This window comes from Pan paniscus, chromosome 7 (genome assembly GCF_029289425.2).
Source record: "Pan paniscus chromosome 7, NHGRI_mPanPan1-v2.0_pri, whole genome shotgun sequence".
Classification (NCBI taxonomy): Eukaryota; Metazoa; Chordata; class Mammalia; order Primates; family Hominidae; genus Pan; species Pan paniscus.
The window spans coordinates 28,286,830-28,305,393 of NC_073256.2; the positions used below are offsets into that span (position 1 = coordinate 28,286,830).

An 18,564-nucleotide genomic window follows, 5' to 3' on the forward strand; every position below is an offset into this window, starting at 1 on the left:
TGACAAAATCTCTGAGCATTTGCTTGTCTGTAAAGGATTTTATTTCTCCTTCATTTATGAAACTTAGTTTGGCTGGTTATGAGATTCTGGGTTGAAAATTCTTTAAGAATGCTGAATATTGGCCCCCACTCTCTACTGGCATGTAGGGTTTCTGCTGAGAGATCTGCTGTTAGTCTGATGGGCTTCCCTTTGTGGGTAACCCAACCTTTCTCTCTGGCAGCCCTTAACATTTTTTCCTTCATTTCAACCTTGGCGAATCTGACAATTATGTGTCTTGGGATTGCGCTTCTCGAGGAATATCTTTGTGGTGTTCTCTGTATTTCCTGAATTTGAATGTTGACCTGCCTTGCTAGGTTGGGGAAGTTCTCCTGGATAATATCCTGAAGAGTGTTTTCTAACTTGGTTCCATTCTGTCCATCACTTTCAGGTACACCAGTCATAGAATTGGTCTTTTCACATAGTGCCATATTTATTGAAGCCTTTGTTCATTTCTTTTCATTCTTTTTTCTCTAATCTTGTCTTCTTGCTTTATTTCATTAATTTGATCTTCGATCACTGATATCCTTTCTTCTGCTTGATCGAATTGGCTATTGAAGCTTGTGTATGCTTGGTGAAATTCTTGTACTTCGGTTTTCAGCTCCATCAGGTCATTTAAGCTCTTCTCTACACTGGTTATTCTAGTTAGCCATTTGTCCAACCTTTTTTCAAGGTTTTAAGTTTCCTTGCGATGGGTCAGAACGTGCTCCTTTAGCTTGGAGAAGTTTGTTATTACCAACCTTCTGAAGCCTACTTCTGTCAACTCGTTAAACTCATTGTCCATCCAGTTTTGTTCCTTTGCTGGTGAGGAGTTACGTTCCTTTGGAGGAGAAGAGGCGTTCTGTTTTTGGAATTTTCAGCCTTTCTGCTCTGGTTTTTCCCCATCTTTGTGGTTTTATCTACCTTTGGTCTTTGATTTTGGTGACGTACAGATGGGTTTTGGTGTGGGTGTCCTTTTTGTTGATATTGATCCTATTCCTTTGTTTGTTAGTTTTCCTTCTAACAGAGAGGCCCGTCAGCTGCAGGTCTGTTGGAGTTGCTGGAGGTCCACTCTAGACCCTCTTTACCTGGGTATCACCAGTGGAGGCTGCAGAACAGCAAATATCGCGGCCTGATCCTTCCTCTGGAAGCTTCGTCCAAGAAGGACACCCACCTATATGAGGTGTCTGTCGGCCCCTACTGGGAGGTGTCTCCTCCCAGTCAGGCTACATGGGGCTCAGGGACCCACTTGAGGAGGCAGTCTGTCCGTTACTGGAGTTCAAATGCCGAGCTGGGAGAACCACTGCTCTCTTCAGAGCTGTCAGGCAGGGATGTTTAAATCTGCGGAAGCCGTCTGCTGCCTTTTGTTTAGATATGCCCTGCCCCCAGAGATGGAATCTAGAGAGGCAGTAGGCCTTGCTGAGCTGCGGTGGGCTCCACCCAGTTCAAGCTTCCTTGCTGCTTTGTTTACACTGTGAGCATAGAAGTGCGTACTGAAGCCTCAGCAAGGGCGGGGAGGCGCTTCCCCTCACCAGCTCCAGCATCCCAGCTTGATCTCAGACTGCTTGGCTAGCAGCAAGCAAGGTTCCATGGGCATGGGACCCGCCGAGCCAGGCACTGGAGGCAATCACCTGCTCTGCCAGTTGCGAAGACTGGGAAAAGCACAGTATTTGGGCAGAGTATACTGTTCCTCCAGGTACAGTCACTCACGCCTTTCCTTGGCTAGGAAAGGGAAATCCCCTGACCCCTTGCACTTCCTGGATGAGGTGACGTCCTGCCCTGCTTTGGCTCACCCTCCATGGGCTGCACCCACTGTCCAACCAGTGCCAGTGAGATGAACCAGGTACCTCAGTTGGAAATGCAGAAATCAACCATCTTCTGCATCCTTCTTGCTGGGAGCTGTAGACCAGAGCTGTTCCTACTTGGGGCATCTTGGAAGCAACTCTGGGTCTGAGTTTCTGTTTGTTGCCTTGATTGTATATCCCCAGTGCCTAGAATGATACTTGTTACATAGGAAGTGCTTGATCCATGTTTGCACAAATGAATCTTTCTCATAATGAGGTTTCTCTAAACAAGCTGTTCTCCAAAAAACTCTTCTACCCAGTTTTATGTTGAAGCATCTCATTATACATTGGAAAGATGAAATGTGTAGTGAGACTTTGAATCTTCTTTTGAATCTAGAAACATTAGCATTTTTAGACCGTTCTATTTTAATATTTATGAAATTTATGAAATAATAAGAAACATGAGGCCGGGCTCAGTGGCTTATGCCTGTAATCCCAGCAGTTTGGGAGGCCAAGGCTAGTGGATCATGAGGTCAGGAATTTGAGACCAGCTTGGTCAACATGGTGAAACCCCACTTCTACTAAAAATATAAAAATTAGCTGGGCGTGGTGGTGCATGCCTGTAATGCCAGCTACTGGAGAGGCTGAGGCGGGAGAATCATTTGAACCTGGGAGGCGGAGTTTGCACTGAGCTGAGATCGTGCCATTGCACTCCAGCCTGGGCAACATTGCGAGACTCCATCTCAAAAACAGAAACAAAAACAAAAAAATGTATGACCTGAATTAGGCTTATAGATGAACCATTGCAGAGTCATAATTAATTCCACCATTGTTTGCCTTGTGATCTTTGGTGCCATGTCTGTACATATTTCATGATGTCTGTGTTTTTACGGTTTCCATTTCAGATCTCCCTTGAGTTTAGAAATCTGGCTGAGAAATACCAAACAGTGATTGCCGACATTTGCCGGAGAATGGGCATTGGGATGGCAGAGTTTTTGGATAAGCATGTGACCTCTGAACAGGAGTGGGACAAGGTTAGTCTCATCAAACAGTGTCTGTGTGTGATGTATTAGACAGAGCTGGCAGTCCTCAGAGTGAAGCTCAGAACAAGAAAAGTTGTCCAGTATTTTCAGCCCCTCTGGTTTTACAATTCGTCTGTTTAGGTTGAATGTCTCATCATATACAGTTTATTCCAGAGTTAATTCCAAACCAGCAGCTATGTAGGATATCGGCCAGGCTAGGAGTAGGGTACTGGAGAGAAGTGCTTATCTAGACAAAGGGATGTAATTGACCATGAAGATTAAAAGTACACATCAAAACATAAGGTAGGGTTAGGAGTCTTGCCTAGTTTTCATAGGAATGGTGTTTGTGAGACTTACTCATCACTTCTGTGGAAGCAAAGATATTTTATTTATTTATTTTAAAGCCAGTCAGATTTAGCAGGCAGAGACATTTCAAACATCTGAAGTGTTGATGTATTTCATACCTTTAACTGTGCTTAAATTAGGATCTCCGAAAAGATGCTGCTACATGGTAACCAAGTTAGTGTAGGTCCAAGGTCTTGGGCCTCTTAATTTTTCAAACCTCAAAACTTGACAGCAGTTATCTTTGGAACTGCTGATTTGTGCTTCCTAAGTTAACAGCATACAATGACTGCTAGAAATCAATTTCTGCATTTAAGGTGAAGTTAGCCGGGCACTATGGTTTACCTGTAATCTCAGCACTTTGGGAGGCTGAGGTGGGAGGATCATTTGAGCCCAGGAGTTAGACACAAGCCTAAGCAACATAGCGAGACCCCGTCTTTCAAAAAATTAATAAATGAGCAGGGCATTGGTGGCCTGTGCCTGTGGTCCCAGCTACTCTGGAGGGTGAGGTGTGGGAGGATTGCTTGAGCCCAAGAGTTGAAGGTTGCAGTGAGCCATGATTGTGCCACTGCACTCCAACCTGCGTGACAGAGCAAGACACCATCTGAAAGAAAATAAAGTTGAAGTTAAAACTTCTGGCCAAGAACCAGCACTGGTTATGATAGTAACTCATTTTCTGTTGTATAGATTTATTCAGGAAACTTAATTTTAGGTTGTTGAATAGAAGTTTTGATCAGATAAAATTGAATTAAAAAAATTTTTTTTTAGACAAGGTCTTGCTCTGTTATCCAGGCTGGTGTGTAGTGGTGTGATCACGGCTCCCCGCAGCCTCAACCTCCTGGGCTCAAGTGATCCCCCCACCTCAGCCTACCGAGTAGCTGTAACTACAGTGCATGACACCATACCAGGCTCATTTTTGTACATTTTTTGTAGAGAGAGGGTTTTGCCATGTTGCCCAGGCTAGTCTCAAACTCCTGGTATCAAACAGTCCTCCCACTCTGGCCTCTCAAATGTTGGGATTACAGGCATGACCAGCCAAATATTTCAAGGAGTTATTTTTTTTCTTCTACTTTGGGGGAAGATGAATTATATAAGTCTCCATTTTAGGAGTATTTCTACCAAAAGAACTATTATCTTCAAATATATTTTTGGATAGTACTATAGATATACTAATTTTTAAAAAAATTTCTAGTAATTCTTTTTAAGATTTTGTATAGCTGTCGAAAGCCAATTTCTTTCTACCTAATTTCAGCAAGATTTCACTCTTTTCATGTTACTTTTGTCCCAGAACAAATTTCAAGTGCTTTTTCTTCGCTTGTTCATTCTTCCCCCTGATTAGTCTCTGGCTTTGTATTACTTTCAGTCAGAGACGACTCTTTTTTTTGAGACAGGGTCTCACTCTGTTACCCAGACTGGAATGCAGTGGCACAGACAAGGCAGCCTTGACCTTCTGGGCTCAAGCAATCTTCCTTGCCCTCAGCCTCCTGAGTAACTGGGACCACAGGCACGTTGCCCCCATGCCTGGCTAATTTATTTTAATTTTTATTATTTTTGAGGCAGGGTCTTGCTCTGTCACCCAGGCTGGAGTGTAGTGGCATGATCAAGGCTCACTGCAGCCTTCACCTCCTGTGCTCAAGCAGTCCTCTCACCTCAGCCTCCCCATTAGCTGGGACTATAGGTCCACACCACTACACCAGCCTAATTTTTGTAATTTTTTGGTAGAGACAGGGTTTCATCATGTTGCCTAGGCTGGTCTTGAGCTCCTGGGCTCAAGCGATTCACCTGCCTTAGCCTCCCAGGTGTGAGCTACCACACTCAGCCTTTTAAAATTTTTTACAGAGATGAGGTCTTGCTTTGTTGGCCAGGCTGGTCTAAAACTCTTGGGCTGAAGCAATCCCCTCTCCACAGCCTCCCAAAATTCCGGGATTACAGGCATGAACTTTGGTCATTGCCTAACTTTTACCCTTCCTAATGACACTCCAGAGCTTACCTTCTTTACTTTTGCTTCTTAAGTTAACTAATAGACAATTATTGTATGTGGATATTGCGTTAAGTTGTCTTAGGATACCCTTTTCAGAGGAGGATAGCTTTTGACAAATGGCTGTCGTGGAAAAAAAAGTATTTGGCAATTAAGAGTTGCATTTACTGAAATCTCTGTTGAGAGAGGGGAAGTTACGTTGTCTCTAAAAGAAATACTAAAAAGAAAAGGGGAAGTTTTAGCAAAGTTGTTAAAGCCTGACACTTAAGTCAGACTACCTAGTTTTGAACTCTTAGCCCCTGCCACAGACACGGCAGCCCCTTGAACCTTCCTGGGTTCAAGCGAGCCTCCTACTTCAGCCCCCTGAGTAACTGGGACCACTGGCCTGTGTCACTGTGCCTGGCTAATTTTTTTTGTTTCTCACATGGGCAATGTTGGGCAAGTTAAATCGACTTCTTTGTGCCTCAGTTTCCTCATCTGAAATGGAGATCATAGTGCTATGTACCTGATAAAATGTTGGTGAGGATTGAATGTGCAGAGTTCTTTTTTGCTGCTGTTGTTGTTTTGAGACGGAGTCTCACTCTGTCGCCCAGGCTGGAGTGCAGTGGCGCGATCTCGGCTCCCTGCAAGCTCCACCTCCTGGGTTCACGCCATTCTCCTGCCTTAGCCTTCTGAGTAGCTGGGACTACAGGCACCCGCCACCAGGCCGGCTAATTTTTTTGTATTTTTAGTAGAGACGGGGTTTCACCGTGTTAGCCAGGATGGTCTTGATCTCCTGACCTCGTGATCCGCCCATCTCAGCTTCCCGAAGTGCTGGGATTACAGGCATGAGCCATCGTGCCCGGCTGAATGTGCAGAGTTCTTAAAACAGTGTCAAGAACATAAAATAGTTATTTGTTCTTTCATATAATGATGATTTTGAGGGCCTGCGGATCTTGACATGTTATCAGATTGGTCAAAAAAAGATTAAACCATAGTTGGTATTGTCTTAGTTCCTGTTACCAGAATATTCCATCTTTCATCGTTGCCTTCTCTCATAGTTCTATGTATCAAAAAGTTTATTGTAAAGCTAGGCCAGGCACGGTGTCTTGGGCTGGTAATCCCAGCACTTTGGGAGGCCAAGGCTGGCAGATCAGTTGAGGTCAGGAGTTCGAGACCAGCGTGGCCAACATGGTGAAACCCCGTCTCTACTAAAAATACAAAAATTAGCTGGATGTGGTGGTGGGTGCTTTAATCGCAGCCACTCAGGAAGCTGAGGCAGGAGAATCACTTGAACCCAAGAGGCAGAGGTTGCAGTGAGTTGAGATTGTGCCACTACACTCAAGCCCAGGGGACAAAGTGAGACTTGATCTCAAAAAAAAAAAAAAAAAAAAAAAAGTTATTGTAAAGCTAGTCACGGTGGTATTTGCCTACAATCCCAGCTGTTCGGGAAGCTGAGGCAGAAAGATTGCTTGGGTCCAGTAGTTTGAGTCTAACGTGGGCAATATATGAGACTCCATCTCAAAATAAATAAATAAATAAAAATGTTTACTAGTTTTTTTCAGTAGCCTTTTATTATAGTAGCAGTACATGTGCATTGTAGAAATTTAGAAAATACAAGTGAAAAATAAAAACCTCAAATTCCCGTCAGCCAGAGACTGCTGTGAAATGTTGTGAGCCCATCCTTCTTGGATGTTTTTTAAATCCTGGTACGTATATTTGTATTTTAAAATCAAAATGCATTCTTACCCATTCTCTTTTGAACCTGCTTTTTTGTAGCTAATGATCTCTAGTGTGTCCGTTTCAGTAAAAATTCCATTATTAAAGTACTTTTTAAAAATCATCTCTTACAGTACTGCCACTATGTTGCTGGGCTGGTCGGAATTGGCCTTTCCCGTCTCTTCTCAGCCTCAGAGTTTGAAGACCCCTTAGTTGGTGAAGATACAGAACGTGCCAACTCTATGGGCCTGTTTCTGCAGAAAACAAACATCATTCGTGACTATCTGGAAGACCAGCAAGGAGGAAGAGAGTTCTGGCCTCAAGAGGTAACAGATTCGTGGTATTTTGGGGGAAAATAACTTTAGACATTCTCTGAAAAATCCTTTAACTCTTGTGGTTGCGAGTGACAGAAAAACAAGTCAGACCTCCCCCAGGCAACATAAGGGGATGTGGAAAATAGGATAGATTGACATGAGTTTGCTTCAGGTAGACTGGCTGAATCCCAGGATTTACAGCACGTAATCAGTATATTCAAGCCTTGCTGTCCTTGCTTTCTTTCAGACGGTCTTTCTCCAAGTGGTGGATATGATAACAACCCATGTGCACTAGCTTAACAAAAAGTTCTTAGGAATGGCTTTGTTGGGCCTGGCGCAGTGGCTCATGCCTGTAATCCCAACAGTTTGAGAGGCCAAGGTGGGCGGATCACCTGAGGTCAGGAGTTCGAGACCAGCCTGGCCAACATAGTGAAACCCCGTCTTTACTAAAAAATACAAAAATTAGCTGGGCGTGGTGGCAAGGGCTTGTAATCCCAGCTACCTGGGAGGCTGAGGCAGGAGAATCGCTTGAACCCAGGAAGCAGAGATTGCTGTGAGCTCAGATTGTGCCACTGCACTCCAGACTGGGCGACAGAGTGAGACTGCGTCTCAAAAGAAGAGGAAGGGCTTGGTTCTTCTGCTCAGCCCTGAATCAGTTACTGTTGCTACACAGCTGAGTTCTCTGGCCTCACCTGGATTATGTCTACACAGTACACACAGAATGGATTTCCCCTAAAGAAAGAATTATGCGGCAAGAAGGGGAAAGGGATGGCAGCTAGACAAAAACTCCAGGTGTCTGTAATAAGGGACAGGGTCGATCTTTAACTTAATTAAAACATGGACAGGGAACAGAAAGCTTTTGATACTGATTTTGTTCAGAAGGAAACTAGAAAATTTTATGACTGTTCCCTGAATTTATTCCAGCATTTACCTTTTGCTTTCCTTAAAATTGTTTCCTGCAGCCAAGTACTTTAAAATTTTAAAAAGACGGGTGAGGCTAAGTGTGGTGTCTCATACTTACAATCCCAGTGCTGAGGCCAGGAATTCAAGACCAGCCTGAGCAACACAGCAAGATACCATCTCTATAAAAAATTGTTAGAAAATGATTCTGCTGAAAGAGCAAAAATAAAAATTAAAGAAAGTAGAAAAAATAAAACTAAATTTAAAAGATTAACTGGGCATGTTGGCATGCACCTGTATTCCTAGGTATTCGGGAGGCTAATGCACAAGGATCCCTTGAGCGCAGGAGCTCACGGTTGTATTGAGTTATAATCACACCACTGCACTCTAGCCTAGGTGGCAGAATGAAACCGTCTCAAGAAAAAAAACAGTGACAGAGGGAAACAATATTTGCAATTCATAGAGCAGATACAGGGTTCATATTCCTAATATAAAAAAAACTTCTAAAAGTTAAGAAAAAGGCCAACTGCCCCATAGAAAAATGGGCAAGGAGATAAGAACAAGATTGTTCACAGGAAGAGACACACAGATGATTATTAAAAATCTGAAAAGATGCTGAGTCTTACTCCTAAGAAAAATTCACATTTAAACTACGCTGGGGGCTGGGCAAGGTGGCTCACACCTGTAATCTCAACACTGGGAGACCAAGGCAGGAAGATCACTGAAGCCAGGATATCGAGACCAGCCTGGACAACGTAGTGAGACCTTATCTCTTTAAAAAAAAAAAAAAAAAAACAGTAAAAATTGGCCGGGCACAGTGACTCCCGCCTATAATCCCAGCACTTTGGGAAGCCCAGGTGAGTGGATCACTTGAGGTCAGGTGCTTGAGACCAGCCTGGCCAACATGGCAAAACTCCGTCTTTACTAAAATTACAGAAATTAGCCAAGTGTGGTGGCATATGCCGGCAGTGCCAGCTACTTGGGAGGCTGATGCGAGACTCCATTTAAAAAAAAAAAAATTAAAAATTAGCTGGGTATAGTGGCACACCCCTATAGTTCTCGCTCCTTGGGAGGTTGAGGCAGGAGGATTGCCTGAGCCCAGGAGTTCAAGGCTGCAGTGAACCATGATCACACCACTGCATTCTAGCAGCCTGGGAGACAGAGCAAGACCCTTGTCTCAAAAAAAACAAACAAGCAAAAAAAAAAAAAACAACAAAAAAACAAAACACTTCCCTCAGCTCAGACATGGCCTTTTAAGTTTCCTAGGTGACTCGTGTGCAGCCAGGGTTGAGAAACCACTCTTGTCTTACTCTCTTTTGCAGACAATAGGGCTCAGAGAAGGGAAGGGGATTGTCTGGGGATGTATAGTGAGGCAGTGGCTGCCTTGGAAGTGGAGTCTCAGTCTCCCGGCTCCTAGGCCAGCACCTGACCACTGTTCCATTGTCTCCCAGACAGAACATCAGCCACGGGCATGTGATGCATGAGCATGAGGCACACCATCTTGCACACACAGGAGCAGAGCCCTACTCTTCTCATTCACTTCCTTTATCTGTAAAATAGAATCATTTCTACCACAAGGTGGTGGTGTGAATAAAATGAGATGAACTTCTCGCATAGAGTGCTTAGTAAAGGTTCTGGACATTTCATAGTAGTTGAATCATGCCAAATGTGGTCCTAGGTGATTGGCTTCTTTTGCTAGCATGTTTTCAGGGCTCCTCCATGCTGGGGCATTGCATCAGTGCTTTATTCCTTTTTATTGCCTAGTATTATTCCACTGTGTGGATAGACCACATTTATCCATTCATCAGTTGAAGGATATTTGGGTTCTTTACATTTTTTTGGCTATGGTGAATAGTACTGTGTACATTTGCATATAAGGTTTTGTGTAGATGTGTGTTTTCCTTTTTCTTGGGTCTATGCTGAGAAGTGGAATTGCTGGTTCATACAGCAGCTTGAACCTTGTGAGGAGCTGCCAGACGCTTTTCCAAGGTCGCTCCACCATTTTACATTCCCGTCAGCTGTGTGAGAGTTCCAGTTTCACCAGCACTTGTTGTCATCTCTTTTTAACTGTATGTATATATACTTAACATTTTATTTATAATAAAGGTACATAATAGAGAATTTGCCATTTTAACTATTTTTAAGTGTATTATTCAGTGGCATTAAGTACATTAATGATGTTATATAACCATCAACACTATGTTTCCAGAACTTTTGCTAGCTTCAGAGACTCCTCTAGATAATATCATTAAAAATCATCAAGCTGAATCCCACTGTTAGTATTAAAGGTTTTATTTCACTTTCAAGTTATCAGGATCCAGGGAGGTGTAATACACTTAGAGGATAGACTCAGCCCATTTCCCAGCTATGCCTTTCAGCAGCATTCTTACCAGAGTAGGAATATAATATTAGTCATTATTTAGAGGCCTGGCCATCTTGAGAATGTTTACTGTTTAGTCTGCAGTACAATTATAACTGTTTTTGTATATTGGGTTATTTTTTTCAGAAGTAGATCAATAGCTCTAACAGGAGCCTCTTTAGCCTGTATTCGTCCAAGTAGTGCAGTGTTGCAGTAATTGTCCCTCGGGACATGCTCCCCAATACGTAACTCACTTCTAGGTTGCAACTGGACCCTTACTGGTAGTCAGAAATAGCTATTGCGTGGAGCTTAAAATGAACTTGATCTTCGTGAAAGATGAGTCTGCAGCTAAGAGACTTTACTGTATATCATAGTTCTTTTTTTTTTTTGAAACGGAGTCTCACTCTTTCACCCAGGCTGGAGTGCAATGGCACGATCTTGACTCACTGCAACCTCCGCCCCCTAGGTTCAAGCAATTCTTCTGTCTCACCCTCCTGAGTAGCTGGGATTACAGGCGCCTGCCACCGTACCCGGCTAATTTTTGTATTTTTAGTAGACACAGGGTTTCACCACCTTGGCCAGGCTGGTCTTGAACTCCTGACCTCGTGATCCACCCTCCTCGGCCTCCCAAAGTGCTGGGATTACAGGCGTGAGCCACGGCGCCCAGCCTGTATCATAGTTCTTATGCACAAAGACCCTTTAATGTTGTTTGTAACTTCTCCCCTATGCACACGCTGACCTGTTCCTTAATCTTCTTATCTGTCTAGGTTTGGAGCAGGTATGTTAAGAAGTTAGGGGATTTTGCTAAGCCGGAGAATATTGACTTGGCCGTGCAGTGCCTGAATGAACTTATAACCAATGCACTGCACCACATCCCAGATGTCATCACCTACCTTTCGAGACTCAGAAACCAGAGCGTGTTTAACTTCTGTGCTATTCCACAGGTAGGGAACAGGGCTCCTCTGGGTGGATACGGGGCTAAAGGGAGTGGGGTAGGAGTAAGGGTGGATTTTGCTGTGCTATATTCAAGGATATGATCCGTTAAAAAGACGATGACTCCAGTTTATTACGCTGGGAGTTTCATAGCACCCCCCTTTGCTTCCAGCCACCAAACTCAGCTCAGCCTTGAGGTTAAGCCTGCTCCTTTTCAGAACCTTCTTTCTGGATTTACTATTTTCTACAGCTATCCTAAACTAGTTAGGTTCTTTTCCTCACAGTTAAGTCAAGGTCTTTGGCTTAGATTTATGGGGAGTGCTGGGTAAAACCTGGGTGAAGCTGTTATCATTAAAAAGTCTTCATTAAGCACCTAATTACTGCTATCTTTTTCCTAGACCCGGGATAAAAAGAACCTGGTCCTGTAGACCTAGCCTCTCAGTATGCTAGGAACTTACACTTTTTAGTTGCCTTTACCAAGTATTTCAGATACTACTGCAAATAAGTGAAGAAAGTAACAGCATTTAACTGATTTGGGAACTTGGTTTGATCTTGTTCTAGTGACCAACTTCGAATGGTGGTTGAAAGTAAAATCTATATCGCCGTCTTATGTTTCCATTTACCTAGAAATACTTTACCTTTGAGCACAGGAAATTAATCCCCTTCTGGTTGTTCTCCCCCTGGCATTAGTTTTAAATATATAATGATTATGTTTGTTGTAGGAAAAATAGAAAAACAACTACAACAGAAAATTCTTCCCATATATTATTTTGAAATACATATTTCCGATCCGATAATCCATTGCACTAGCATGGAAAATGTTGGATTTACTTGTGTTTGCTTTTTCCAAATAAAATGGAACTTTTGTGGCTACATTATAGAATTGTTTTAGACTGCTTAATTCTGTGTGTTGTTGAGAAAGGGAGGAATGGGGAAGGTAAAAATCTTGACATACTTTCTTTGTGGGTATTTTTTCTTGGCCGATTCCATCTTAGTTGATTAGCAGTTAGCAATTGCCCATTCAACAGAAGGTTTTCTTACCTTTTTGTGATAATGATAGCTAACAACATCATTTCTTCTTTTTTCCCTCTCTTCTTGTTGTCTGTAGGTGATGGCCATTGCCACTTTGGCTGCCTGTTATAATAACCAGCAGGTGTTCAAAGGGGCAGTGAAGATTCGGAAAGGGCAAGCAGTGACCCTGATGATGGATGCCACCAATATGCCAGCTGTCAAAGCCATCATATATCAGTATATGGAAGAGGTGGGTTTTTATTTAACTACTTGGATAATTTGTAGCTACTTTTATGATTTAGTAATGTCACTGTTCAACCAGGTTTGGATATTAGATGATCCTAACAATTCACTATCCTATGGCCTAAAGAGACAGGAATTGATATCCTTTATAAGGAAAAAAGTCTATTGACAGGAGCCGAGCAGATTGCTCACTGCTGTGTAGTACCCTGGTGAGAGGAGATAAATGGAGCAAGGCTGTAGGTTGGAACCCCTCAGAAGAATCATAGATTTTGAGCTGCAAGATGATGCAGGAGGCCAACCAAGCTTCTTGTTGCTGGTGAGGAATGTGAGGTTGAAGCTTGTCTGTGCTGATGCAGTGCGTGATTGAGTGGATCTCTGGCTCCCGTCCATGTGTCCTGACACCCAGTCTGGTACTTTCATTATGCCACAGGCCTCAATTGAAAAATCACAGTAGGGAATTTAGGCCAAGGAAAGCCATCAAGTTGCAATTATTTCCTAAATTTTCTTTGGAAAATTTCATTTCAAATACCAAAACCATCCTATAAAAAGAAAACATACCTTCTTAGGTCAAATCTCTAATATTTGACTAGGTTCAAAAAGTTTATTTCTGGCCAGGCACAGTAGCTTACTCCTGAAATCCCAGCACTTTGGGAGACCAAGGTGGGAGGATCACTTGAGGCCAGGAATTCAAGACCAGCCCGGGCGACATAGCAAGACTCCATTTCTACAAAAAATTTAAAAATTGTCATGGTGGTGCACGCCTGTGGTCCCAGCTACTGAGGAGGCTGAGGCAGGTGGATCACATGAGCCTGAGAGGTCGATGCTACAGTAAGCTGTGTGATTTCATCATTGCACTCTAGCCTGGGTGATAGAGTGAGACTTTGTCTCAAAAAAATAAAAATAAAAAAAAAATTTCTTAGAGACCAGAAGTCTCTGTAATCTCTAATAATCTCTAGGCCCTAGAGCAGTGGTTTGTAAATGGAGGTGATTTGCTCCCCTCCCCCCAGAGGACATTGGACAATGTCTGGAGGCATTTTTGATTGTCCTAACCGGCAGGAATCGGGTGCTACTGGCATCTGGTGAGTAGAGGCCCAGGATGATGCTGTGATCCTCAGGTGTGATCCTGTTGAGATTGAAACACTGTAGACTTCATGAAAACATACAAGACCCTCATCATTTTTCCTTTGCCTGAGCTCCCTCCCCAGAGGTTACCTCTGTTCATGGTTTTGTACATCCATGTAGTCCCCTTGTTATGCGTTTACAGGAATATGGTTTGCAACAGTGTTTTCATCTAAATAGAATTATACAAAATCGCTATTTCTGATTTCTCTTGCATATTGCACATTCTTCTTATACTTCCTCCCTACCTTCTATCTGACACGGAAATGCTGTATGTCCAGAACTTCTATCAGAGGCACCTATGGAAGTCTAAGGGAAGACCAAATCGCTTTTAAAAACCCTAAAATTTTGTAGTCACTAGATTAAAGTATTCAGCCAGTGACCGAAAAAATTGCTACCAATGAGACTCTCCAGTTTGCCATGTAGCCAGAACTTATTTTGATCTATGTGCCTGGGGTAGTGACCAAGTAGGTGGGTAGGAGTAATCTCAGGGAAACTTGAGGCCCCAGCCTCATGGCTAGGGTCATAATTTGAACCCAGGTCTGTCTGACATCACAATCCATGATGTTAACCCCAATTCTAAGGGGTTCAACTACCCTTTCTAAATGGAATCCTGCTATATTAAGCACTGTTTATTCATTTTATATAAATTAGAAACATCTTATGTAGTAAGTAGTTGGGAGTGTTTCGGTTTTGCAGTTTTATTCTGATCACTAGTTTTAGAAACCAGTTTTTAAACACTTTGTGGCCAATTCCATTACTGTATTAAAATTCAGATTTATTTGGTTTTTCCTAACTATTGGGATTAAATCCTGGTTGTAATTCATAGTTTGAGGGCGAGGGTGGGCAATCTACAGTTGGCTGAGCCCTGTTTTTGTGAATAAATTTTATCAGAACACAGCCACACCCATTTGCTTCTATGTCGTCTGTGGCTGCTTTTGCAATGTGACGGCCGAGTTGAGGAGCTGCAACAGGGGATGACTTGTAAAGCTGAAAATATTTTTTGGCCCTTGAATAAGAGGTTTGCTGACTTCTGACTTAGGGCATCAGTTGTTGTGTTTAAAGTTATCCCGGTAAAACTCAAGGCATTAGGGGAGAAATGTTAATATTAATACTTAAGTTGATTTGATTTAGGGAAATCTTTGAAGATTTCTAAGTCTTAAGCAGTAGAACCTGTTAATGGTTTTAGTTTCAGCAGTAAGGACATTTTACAAGTAAAGTTTTAAATGAACACATTCTGTATGAAGCCGCAAGTCGTCTGGCCTCTTGCTGGTGTCCAGATATTAACACTGATCCTATTTCTCCTTGCTGACCAAGTCTGTCCTTTGTAGTAAGAAAGGAAGAAACGTTGACTCTGTCCGATCTCTGGACTTAGTGTTGTAGCGAGCATGCACCTGGGAGGGACTTGCCAGAGGACCTCCTCATGCTTCTCCAGTGCTTAGTGGGGTCTTGGAGTGCAGCCCCGGGTCTTCACGAGCAGGTGGCCACACTCTGCAGGGCCCTCACCCCACTCTGGAGCAGCCTCCGCTTCAAACCAGCCTGGATGCTTGTCAGCTGGGGAGAAGATCAACCTGCTATTTTGGGATAGAAATAAATGCTCAGCCAAACGGCCAGAAACCCCCATTCCCCTCTCTGCCAAAGTGAATTCCTTGGCAGGGAGAATCTTGTTCGTGTCTCTGCACACTTCCTGTGCCCTCCTGTGGTTAAGTCAGAGAATCATCCGGCTCTTTGAGCCCCAGGTGCCTAGCTGCTCAAGGATGGTCCCCAGCCAGCAGCTGCCAGGAATCTCCTGGGAGCCCGTTAAGACATCCAGCCCCCACCCAAACCTATCGAATCAGAATCTGCCTTTTTTTTCCCAAATGATGTTTTTGCTTTAATGGAAGTTTAGATGTTCATAGACAAGAGTTTTAAATGATTATCAAGCTGATTCCATATTCTGCTGTTGTAAGTAGAACTGCTGAGACGTGGAAGTACCACATGGACTCACAGAGGAGCTGCTGTAGCACAGCATTGCACAAGAGCTTATTTCAGTCCAGTAAACATTTATAGGAGCCTGTGTCATTTAATCATCAAGCCTTGCACTGTGGCTCACACCTGTAATCCCAAAACTTTGGGAGGCTGAGGCAGGCAGATCACTTGAGGTAAGGAGTTTGAGACCAGCCTGGCCAATATGGCAAAACCCTGTCTCTACTAAAAATACAACATTTAGCCAGGTGTGGTGGTGCACACTTGTCATCCCAGCTATTCCGGAGCCTGAGACATGAGCATCGCTTGAACTCGGGAGGTGGAGGTTGTAGTGAGCTGAGATGGCACCACTGCACTCCAGCCTGGGCAACAGAGTGAAGGCCCTTTCTCAAACCCCTCAAGTATGTGGCTTCAACTTTATGCCGGGCATGTAGACGAAAAGTCTGCTATGACCTGTCCTTGACAAGCAGATGTAACTCCTTGATTGAGGCTAGTAGGTTTTTAAGACCTGAATAATTGAGTTTGCAGAAACCTACTGTGTGCCTTCAGGTAAATGGAGAGAGTGGGGTTTGGTCTGGCAACAAAGCATCTAGAAGGTCCCTTTAGCCTTACCGGCTCTGTTTTAGGTAAGTCCACGTCTGAGTACCAGTGACTGCAGCTCTTCCGGTTGTGCTGTCATGCTTATATGTTAGAAATGATCATCAAAGGACTCAAAAGTTTGCCACTAATTGTATTACCGGGGACTGTCACAACCAAGATTTCTCTTAATTTATTCACCGTACTTATCTCCCGGAAGGGCATATTGAAGTGCTCTTGGAGTTCTCTAAAAGGGTTTTTGTTGGTTGTGTATATTCACTTGGGTGCCAGCGATTGATTCCAAATAAGTAAATCTTTTTTCCCAAAAGGATATAAGATGGCTTATGGTTATAAGTACAACAGGATAACGAAGTACAAGTAGATCAGAAAGTAAAATGAAGAAATAAAGTCATAGGAGCCACAGAATTAACCCAGGAATGAATAAGTGTGTAGTTTGGTGCTGATGTTATCATCCTTTATTTGTACATTGCTTGTACAGTTGCTCTGAGAAGGTAAGTCTTAAATTTTCAAAAGTGAAATGTCACCGAGCATGGTGGCTTATGCCTCTAATCTCAGCACTTTGGGAGGCTGAGGCAGGCGGATCACTTGAGGTCAGGAGTTCGAGACCAGCCTGACCTATGTGATGAAACCTTGTCTCTACTAAAAAAAAAAAAAAAAAAAAAATACAAAAGTTAGTTGGGCATGGTGGCAGGTGCCCGTAATCCCAGCTACTTGGGAGGCTGAGGCAGGAGAATCGCATGAACCTGGGAAGTGGAGGCTGCAGTGAGCCAAGATTGCACCACTGCACTCTAGCCTGGGTGACAGAGCGAGACACCATCTTAAAAAAAAAAAAAAATCTACAATATACCAAAACCATTACTTACCTTAGAAACTATTCTCAGGGTCATTGCAGTGAATGCCTATTTTATGGCTTTTGATGGCATCAGGGCACACAGGTCATTTACAAGAGTAGTGTGTGAGACCCTGTGTGTCACTGCCACTCATCTTGGCCTTCGGCCACTGCTGTAGCAACCAGTTTCCAAGTAGGGCTGGACCTTGCCTTCTGCTCCAGAGACCTTTCGCTTCCTGCCCTTGGGCTTCTGACGAGCTGCAGGAACTGCCTGGCACGTGGGTCCCCACAACCCAGAGGAGGTGAGGGCCACCCCTCTGCTCCTCAGGGCCACCTTTCATAAGGCTCCTTGAAGGTCCCTCAAGATCAAGTCAACTCAACACATCCTTGATAGGCCTTCCTGCCTTCTGTTTTACTTCTCCACTCGTTTCCAAATAAATGGCTGCATGCAAGCTTTTGCCTCAGGTTCTGCTTTTAGGAGGAAGGCTAAGACAAGCAGTAAAGCAACATGGGCAGGCAGAAGGATGACTTCTAATATAATTATCTCATTACTATATATTTTACTTTATGGATGCTTGTATTGAAAAGTCTTGGCTGGGTGGAGTGGCTCACGCCTGTAATCCCAGCCCGTTGGGAGGCCGAGGTGGGTGGATCACTTGAGGTCTGGAGTTTGAGACCAGCCTGACCAACACTGGTAAAACCTTGTCTCTATTAAAAATGCAAAAATTAGCCAGGGATGCACGCTTGCTGTGTGCCAGCACAGGGCTAGGCTGGAGATAAAAAGGTGAGTAAGTAGGTGCGGTGTAGTCAGGGTGAAAACTACAGATGGTCCATTTCCACGTAAGTGGAAAGGTAAAGGTATATACAATAGGGTGGCTCCTGGCTGAACCTGGAGGTGCAGACAGGTTTTCTAGAAGGCATAATCCTGAAGTTGAGACTTGGGGGCCTAGGTAGGAGCCAGTTGAAGGGACGTGGGAGGCGCATTCCAGAGAGAAGGAGTGGTATGAGACTGGAACAGAGGTGTGCAGCAGCATCGCATGGGCGAAACAACAGCAGACAGTTGTATTTTTGTTTTTGTTTGTTTTTTGAGACAGGGTCTTGTTCTGTCATCCAGGCTGGAGTGCAGTGGCATGATCTCGGATCACTGCAACCTCCACCTCCCAGGCTCAAGTGATCTTCCCACCCCAGTCCCCAAGTAGCTGGGGGACCACAGGTGCATGCCATGATGCCCGGCTAATTTTTGTACATTTTGTAGAAACAGGGTTTTACCGTGTTGTCCAGGCTGGTCTTAAACGCCTGAGCTTAAGCAGTTTACGTGCCTCAGCCTCCTGAAGTGCTGGGATTCCAAACATGAGCCACTGTGCCTGGCCCGGCAACTGTTACTAGACTGTAGAGAGGGAGGTGGGCAAGGGCTGGTGACACTAGACAGGTGCAGTAGGTCTGGACCATGGGTGG

The 18,564-nt window shown here is 43.8% G+C and overlaps 1 protein-coding gene across 3 annotated transcripts in view; it reads left to right on the plus strand.

The window, feature by feature from the left end:
* FDFT1 (farnesyl-diphosphate farnesyltransferase 1) overlaps window positions 1-18,564 on the plus strand; it is a 36,403-nt gene that overhangs the window by 16,487 nt on the left and 1,352 nt on the right. For 2 of the 3 annotated variants that reach the window (XM_003805315.4, XM_034965606.3), the window contains 4 exons: window positions 2,705-2,833; window positions 6,974-7,165; window positions 11,180-11,356; window positions 12,454-12,606. In XM_003805315.4, coding sequence (XP_003805363.1) covers window positions 2,705-2,833; window positions 6,974-7,165; window positions 11,180-11,356; window positions 12,454-12,606 — 651 coding nt within the window. The remainder of the gene's footprint in view (window positions 1-2,704; window positions 2,834-6,973; window positions 7,166-11,179; window positions 11,357-12,453; window positions 12,607-18,564) is intronic. The other variant, XM_008969821.3, reaches the window with a different exon arrangement.